The following is an 8,359-nucleotide window of genomic DNA, read 5'->3' on the forward strand; positions in this document are numbered from 1 at the left end:
CAGAAAGATTGGCTTTAAAGTAAGAATAGTTTTTAGGATATTTCAGTCAAAACAGGTTTGCATACAAGCTTAATGAAAAAAAAACAAACTGTAATGACGCCCAGAAAATGCTTACCTACAGCTTGATCTTCTTATTAATCACTTGACTCTTATTTTGAGTAAAGTGGCTGCTTCGTCACATCTGGGTAATTGGTTAGATTGCACAGAGGTCATTGGTCTCAACTTGCATGGTGAAATGGAAGAAAATTAATCATGTTGAAGCATAGTGTTCTGTAATTAAATTTAAGAACAGGAGGACATCTCTTTGCTGTTCGTCTAGTGTTATCAGTTCAATCTCAGCATTTCTGCCTCTACATTTTCTACTTTTACTTGTTTATTAAATGTGAACATAGTCTGTAAATTCAGGAAATTGTTTTCTGGCGTGTAATTGCAAGATTTGTTGCTGTCTGGTATTAATGTGGTGTGAAATAGCTCCATGCCTAGATATTAAATATACAGATCCCAACAGGCTCCGTATTTCTCCTTGTCAGTAGAGTGTGCCTAACATGAACAGATGGCCTTAAAAGTAATGAATTTAGTTTTTAATCAGTGTTCAGCCTCTATATAAGGAACTGATTAAGATGTGTTTGTACAAACTTCAGTTAAATTCATACGATTTTAGACAGCGACACAATTTTAATACACTAAACATGTGGCTAATTGCAGGCTTTCAGCTTGAATTCAAGGGTTTTAACAAAAGTGTTGCATTCATTGTTTAGGAGAGCGAGACATTTTTACCCCTCAGCTGTGAAAGGCTGATGGGCTATTGTCGTCACCCACCGGGCAGGCAGGCGGTGTGGTCAACCAAGTTTGTAAAAGTGATAACTTGACAATGAAGAGATGTACAATTTTGAAATTGATACCAGCGGGTGTATCTACTAAAAATCTTCGGATCTAGCGACCTCGAGATCGAGGTCAGAGGTCAAGTTTTCTGAAAGTCTTGTGAATGCGAATGAAACTTGAGAACAAAGTGACGTAGGATCTTGAACGTCCGTATGTGTATTTACTAGGAGGCTGAGGCTGTGGAGGGATAGCCGTGATTCCAAATGCTGAACTTGCGTTTGGTACCTTTGCCCTGGAAAGCCCAATGAGATGCTAATGCAAGTGAAAGAGGCCATTAGGATTAAAAGTCAAAGTAAACCAATCACCTTTAAAAGAAGGAATCCATTGGTGAGCCAGTTAAGGAAAAACCCTTCACTAAATCTATCGAGAAGACTCCTTCATTGATGTAAATGCAGGGGGTTTACAACAAGGTGCAAGCCAGAAAACACTCAAAAGAGCCTGCACATTTCTGAGAAAAACATCCCTTGGACAGAAGAAAGATTAGCTTCCCAGAATGATGGGAAAAGAAAAGTTTGGAGAAGGAGCTTATGATCTGAAGCATACTAATTCATCTGTAAAACATAGTAGGGACAATGTTATATGGTCATATAGGCATGTATAGCTGTCAAAGGAACTTGGTTACTAGTGGTTATAGATTATGTGACAGAAGAAGTAGTTTTAAAGTGCACAGGGCTATATTCTCTGCTCAGATCCAACAAAGTGCTTCAGAGTGGAAATGATTGTTGTGGAAATTTGTTAATAAAGCCTGCAGACACAATGAGTTGTAACAGCACCTTTATTTCAACTATCTCATGCATAAGGAGGGACGTCAGTCAGGGGGGCACTGAGAGTCGTCTCAAAGTTGATGGTCTCGGTGGTGGCTAAAACACACAGCTCTGTGAATCCTCCATTTTCTCCGCTTCAACAGCTGGTAGGACAAAGGTACCTTTTCCCTCAGGGGTGATCAGCCCATCCATGGAACCGTTGTTCAGCGACCATGTTTTAATTAAAGGATGTTAGTTACCACTCACCGCTTGTCTGCAGGCTTTAAATGGAAAACTTCCACAACATGGATAATGACACAAAACATACTCCAAATACAATGCAAAGGTTTCTCAAACGGGAGAATATGGACATTTTTCAGTGGCCAACAGTATAAGCGGTTAATGCACATATTTAGTAAACCTAAAATCTTTTGTAAAGCTTCGAAGTCTGAACTTAAATCACATCTCTTTTTTGAGAGGGAGACATATTTTTCTGGATGTTGTGAGACCTTGAGCCTTGTCGAATTGCCATACGCTCACTCCATGTTTTGTCTTTGCAGAGAGAAGATACGCTAGTGTTGTTCTCAGCTATGCTGTACGAATGTGTGACGCAGGAGTGTCCAGAGATGCTGCCCACGTATATTGCCATCGAGCAGGTAACACAAACGCACAGATTATGTGAGAAAGAGGCGACTCTTCCCTGTCAGTACATTTTAGCAATTGTAAAGCAATTAAACAACCAAGTAACAGTAACACAAACGTTCCAGAAAAGAAATTCCATGAAATGAAATACTAGTGTGTGTCAGATTGGCTTAAGTTTTAAATTACTAAGTGAAATGAACTGAAAAAATATTTACCTTAAAGTTAGAAAATTCATTTACAAACACATAATATTCTTTGAATCACAGTTATCAAAAATCTAGACCAATAAAAGGGTATAACTGTGCGTATATACATCATACATATGTATATATATCAGATAAATTGGAAGGTGTATTAGAATGTTAAGTGGTCTTTCCTACTTTTTAGTTTTACCTGTTATATTTAAAGTTCCTTTGTCTCATACCACAGAATGTTGATAGCCTGTTTTTCCCCTGGAGTACAGAGTTTTGTTTTGTTTTTTAAAATATAAATTCATACAGAAATAAAGCTGTGGCTAACAAACCACAAAAAAATAAGCTAATGTCCTAATCAAATCATTTTGCAAGGTTTTCAAATGTCCACTGGCAGATACACCCGACAGACCTTCAGTAAGTGCTCTACATCTGTTGAGACACATGAACACATTGCCTTTGCTGGTGTCTCTCAGGCAGTGTCAGCTCTGCGTCGGGGTGATTTGCTGCAGACCTTTCCCTTGTGGCAGTTGCGTCTGGTAGTGGAATTGTGGGACAGCAGGATGCAGCGAGGTCCTGCGAACCGCCGTGACACCCTGCTTACCTCTGAATTTCTGCCGGTCATGAAGAATGCGGTGGATGCCACACTCGACAGCTGGCTCAAAGGTAAAGAGAGATTACATGTTCAGACCTTTTCTTTAATTGGGTCCATAGTTTTATTTTGGACAAAGACACATTTTGCAGCTTTTCCTCCGTAAACCACCACAAGTGTTGAATTTGTATTTTTCATTGAAATAGAAGAAGAAATGAAGAGATATCAGTTCAAATGAAGGAGGCCATCTTTAGACTGAGAAACCAGAGTAAATTGATTGGAGAGGAGCCACTTTAGGAGTGATCAGACAATCAATCCGGTGCATTTTTTAAACAGATGAATGCACTGGCCACCTCAGCAACACCCTAGCAATAGGCCTAAAAGAGCACAGAAGATAACTAAAGTACATAATGACGGAATTATTTCTGTGGTTAAGAAAAAACAACAACTTCACAATAGGGCTATACTCGAAAGAATAACCTGAACCATAGGATATCATAACCCAAAGCACAGGATGACCTGACCCAAAGGATAAAGCAAGAGAAATCTAAGACTTTCTCAAGGCAATGCGATATTATTCAATGGTCAAGTTAGTCATCTGATCTTAACCTTGTAGAGCATGCTTTTCAGTTATTGAAGACAAAACTGAACATACAGACCCACAAACACACATTTGCTAAAGGCGGTTAGTAAACACCTAGCAGCGCATTTAAGGGGAAAGGGAATCCACTGTGACTGTGTGCAGAGGCATAACTACAAAAATGGTTTTCATTCAACAAATTGTGGGACTAACTGTAAGAGGGGTAATTCAAGGATTAATGAAGAGAGGTTAAATCTTACAAACCTTTAAACTAAAGAGTCTGTGCTCAGGTTGAAACTAAAAATAGCCTAGTCAGGTCACAGAGGACTAATTGATAGTGTTTGATAAAAAATTTTAGCAGTTAAACCCCAAGGTCACTAACTATATCTGCACTTAGTGTAAGTTAATGATTAATCGAGATGTGACAATCATAAAAATTAATAAAAATGACTTATTTCATCCTGGATCAAACACTCAGGGTGCATTGCAGTCATGTATAAAAACTGTTTTATGTATAACAAGTACACCCTACCCCCCCAAAAAAGCTGATGTTCTTTATGTGCTAACAGGTCAGTTCCTGAGTTGAGGTTTTTGGTGTTTGCTTGCACAAACATCTGTCTTGCAAAGATCACATCTGTACCTAATTCTTTTTACCCAAAGCACTGCTGTTAAAATGTTAAGAAAGGAATGTTTCAACTCCAAATACATTCTTGACCAACAGAGATGGGACTTTCCTCTGTGCTGTGTAACAAAGAATCTGTTTGCATTTCTTGTCTGGTTGCATTTACACCACATTTAAACAGATGTAAAGCTGTGCTGAATGTATTGGTAGAAGAAAGCACATGATGCGGGACAGATTGCTGTTTGCTGCTACAGATGTCTGATGTGGGTATCAATTGATGGTATCAACATGAGAACAACATAAAGAATGCTGAGCAAAGGCTCAGATGTCTTACCCTTTTCAGTAACACATTTAGCAAACACAACTTCTGCTCACTGTGGGTCCTGCTCTCTTTCGAGTTGAAACGGTGTTAATAATTGTCTCTTATTCATTGAATAATAGATTTTTTTTCAAGTGTTTCTTACAATATATATCAACAACGTCAGGGGGAATTTTTCAGATCTCAGGTTTTAGACGGTCCTGAGTGCTCCATTTATTTATTTATTCTCCTGTGTGCTCCTTTTGGGGTCGCCACAGTGGATCATCTGCCTCCATCTCAACCAATCCCTAGCGCCCTCCTCTGTCATAACAGACAGGGGAGGAGACACTCCCTATCCTCCACTACATCCATAAATCTTCTCTGTGGTCTTCCTCTTTTTCTCATCCTTTTTCTAACATATCCACAGTCCCTCTTCTGCGCATGTCCAAACCATCTAAATCTTGCCTCTTTAACTTTGCCCTGAACTTTTTAATGAAAGAGGATTTTCTTAATATGGTCATCTCAGAGACAGCTCTAACTGTGAGTACAGCAGCCACATCCACCTATTTATGAAGGGCAGCCAATCAGAAAAAATGATTAAAAGGAAGAGGACCTGCAAGGGCCTAGTATACAAAATATTATTGTTTAGATTATTTAGAATTGTGAATCATAGAAAACTAATCGAACAGCATTCTCTGTTTTTGGTGTGCTTTGGATACCGTCACCTTAGCCTCCAGTAAAACTGTGAAGAATCTTGGAGTCATTCTTGAGCAGGTTATGTCATTTAGTGTTCACATTAAGTAAAAATACAGAACTGCTTTCTTTCATCAACACAATCTCTCTAAAATTAGAAACATCTATTTAAACAAACATACATTTATTACTTCTTCATGGGACTATTGTAATTCATTATTATCAGGTTGTTCTCAAAGTTCTCTGAAAAGCCTTGATCCAAAATAACGGAGCAAGAGCATGGATTTTCTTCTATGGCTCCCTGTTAAATCTAAAATCTTTCTCAATTACAAGGTCTTCAATAATCAGCCAGCATGATATCGTAAAGATTTCCTCGTACTTTATTTTCCCGTCACTTTGCTCTCAGACTGCTGGCTTACTTGTGGCTCCTAGAACTTCTAAAAGTAAAATCATAGGCAGAGCCTCCAGCTATTATGGACCTCTCATGTGGAACCAGCTGCCAGTCTCCCATAATTTGGGAGACAGGCATCGTCATTAAAAGGGGGTTGTTTTCACTGTTGCCTACTGCTTGTGCATAGGGGATTATCTGATTGGTGCAGTTTTCTCTCTAATATTGTGGGTGACCTTTGTTTTCATATTGTTCTGTTAGTTTAAAATAGAGTTGAGTGGAGCAGGAGATTGGCGCAATAGTCCACTTTAAGGACAATGTGACAAGTTGTATGAGAGAGAATCAGAAGGCCACCATATGACAGGTGTCAGCTGAGGAAAGTCAGCTGTTAGCTAGACATTGTTCAAAAGCAATCAGTTTTTCTTCTACTGATAAGCAAGCTTGACATTAGATGCATTAATATCAGCAAGTATAGACTCTGTGAACACATAACATGTATAGATAGATAATAGATATAGATCTAGTGAGCATTTATTTTTGCATTGCCTGCATGTGACAAAGAGTTGGTTCTGCTGAGCAGCAGTGTCACATGCTGAGTATTTCACAGGCAGGATGTGTTTCAGCTTGTTTTCCTGTAACGGGTGTAGCACATTAATGTCATAGTTTAGAAGTTAACCAGCCTGTGTATATACTTAAACAAACACACATTCCATCACAGAATTTGCACACACAAGTACACTAACACACCCACATGGTAATAAATGCACAATAAGCAGCGTGGGAAACAGGTGAAGTAGTTGGATGGGACTGCATTCATGAAATAATTCAAACATGCCTTTACTTTTATGTTTTGTGACGCCTCTCGCCTGTGGCAGACAGCCGAAAGGAAATCCAAACTAGCTTGACCTCAAGTATCGGGAATGTTGAAGTTCTCTGGAACTCAACCATGAATGAAATATGTATCAAGAGCTTGCTTGTTATTTTTATGATTCTTGTTTCAACCCTTTCTGAGAAGTGACTGCATGCAGCAGTGAATTCATTCATAAAAGATACTGAGATACACAAGAAGTCACAGATATTTCCCAATGGGATTCTTTGAATTTCATGCAATACTAAAAGGGACCATTATCTATTAAAGATTAGTTTTGAATTGCGTTTTTGGGGTGATCGTGGCTCAAGAGTTGGGTGTTCGTCTTGTAATCGGAAGGTTGCCGGTTCGAGCCCCGGCTCGGACAGTCTCGGTCGTTGTGTCCTTGGGCAAGACACTTCACCTACTGCCTACTGGTGATGGCCAGAGGGGCCGATGGCGCCATATGGCAGCCTCGCCTCTGTCAGTCTGCCCCAGGGCAGCTGTGGCTACAACTGTAGCTTGCCTTCACCAGTGTGTGAATGTGTGTGTGAATGAATAATGGTATTGTAAAGCGCTTTGAGGGCCCCGAAAAGCGCTATATAAATGCAATCCATTATTATTATTATTATTATTATTATTATTATTTTTAGAAAATGTAAGGAAATTCAGCAGCATAGGACTTATTTTCCTGAGACCTTTTCTCACATAACTGTTCTGAGAGATGGAGATTTCCACCCTTAAAGTCACCAGGGCCATTTCCTGTTGAAATATATTTAAGGATGTGTGCATAGCCTGGGGACAGAAACACATTTCTACAGTCTTGTGACATGATCACATAGTTTTGAGGTAAATTGGCTTGCTTGAAAGTAAGTCAAGGGGTGAATTTGCATGCCACATGCAGCAAATTTGCAGAACTGCATATTTGCCACATGGCTTGCTGACACAATGCACATTCCAGATAGCAACGAGTAATGTTTTGTTTTGTTTTTACAAAATGTACTTGATAACATCAATGCCACAGAGGGCAAACCATGAGTCTGTTGTTCCATCTGCTGTCACCTTTGCTAAAGTTTAAATACTGCCTGTTGAACAGCTGCTACTTTGCTTTTAAGCAGCCTTTTATTACTCCAGTTTCAGTGCAGAACTGTCCTTCGTAAAGTCCTTGGCTTTCGCCAGATCACTAGTGCTAAGCGTCAGTCTGGCCTAACAAGCGGATATCCTCTTTTGGGATAGTGAAAACTATCCCAAAATCCACATTGGCTCACTCTACCATGTATGAGCAAAGAAGACAAAAACATGACAGGTATCAGCATTAGTTTTTTGTTATTCTATTTACTAGTCTCAACATACTCAAAACATTTGGAAAACATTAATAGTACAATTGTGTTGGTACTGTGACACATTTTAAAAAGAAAGAAATAAAGAATGGAAAAGGGCATTTTTGTATAAGCTTAAAAAAATAATGTAAATTAAAAAAATATCTCCGTCTCATCTTTGTTTTTTCTCCTAGAAAACAGCTCGGTGTTGAGGACCTACATGAAGGGAGAGGCACTCTCAAAGGACACCCAATCGATCATGTTGGCCTGCTTCTTGGTGTACCGGTCAATCCCCTACCTCAAGAACGCACACACACAGCTGGAGGGTAAGACAAACATACGCTCACATGAAACTGCATTTGTACATTTGCATGTAAACATCCAGCATGCTGTTGACAGCATCAAGAATTTACCTCCATGACTTAGATTGCTACAATGTAACTAAGAGGGGGAAAGTAGCATTTCTACTATCATGATCATACAGAACTTGAAACCATTGTACAAAAAAATTCATATGATGAAAACTGTACACTTGTTTAAGGCTTTATTCTTTCACATGCAG

At 39.1% G+C, this 8,359-nt stretch overlaps 1 protein-coding gene across 1 annotated transcript in view; it reads left to right on the forward strand.

Annotated features, from left to right (window-relative positions):
• anapc1 (anaphase promoting complex subunit 1) overlaps window positions 1-8,359 on the forward strand; it is a 155,367-nt gene that overhangs the window by 58,911 nt on the left and 88,097 nt on the right. The window contains exons 50-52 of the mRNA XM_085183667.1: window positions 2,186-2,281; window positions 2,935-3,124; window positions 7,992-8,123. Coding sequence (XP_085039793.1) covers window positions 2,186-2,281; window positions 2,935-3,124; window positions 7,992-8,123 — 418 coding nt within the window. The remainder of the gene's footprint in view (window positions 1-2,185; window positions 2,282-2,934; window positions 3,125-7,991; window positions 8,124-8,359) is intronic.

Source organism: Neolamprologus multifasciatus, chromosome 13 (genome assembly GCF_963576455.1).
Source record: "Neolamprologus multifasciatus chromosome 13, fNeoMul1.2, whole genome shotgun sequence".
Classification (NCBI taxonomy): Eukaryota; Metazoa; Chordata; class Actinopteri; order Cichliformes; family Cichlidae; genus Neolamprologus; species Neolamprologus multifasciatus.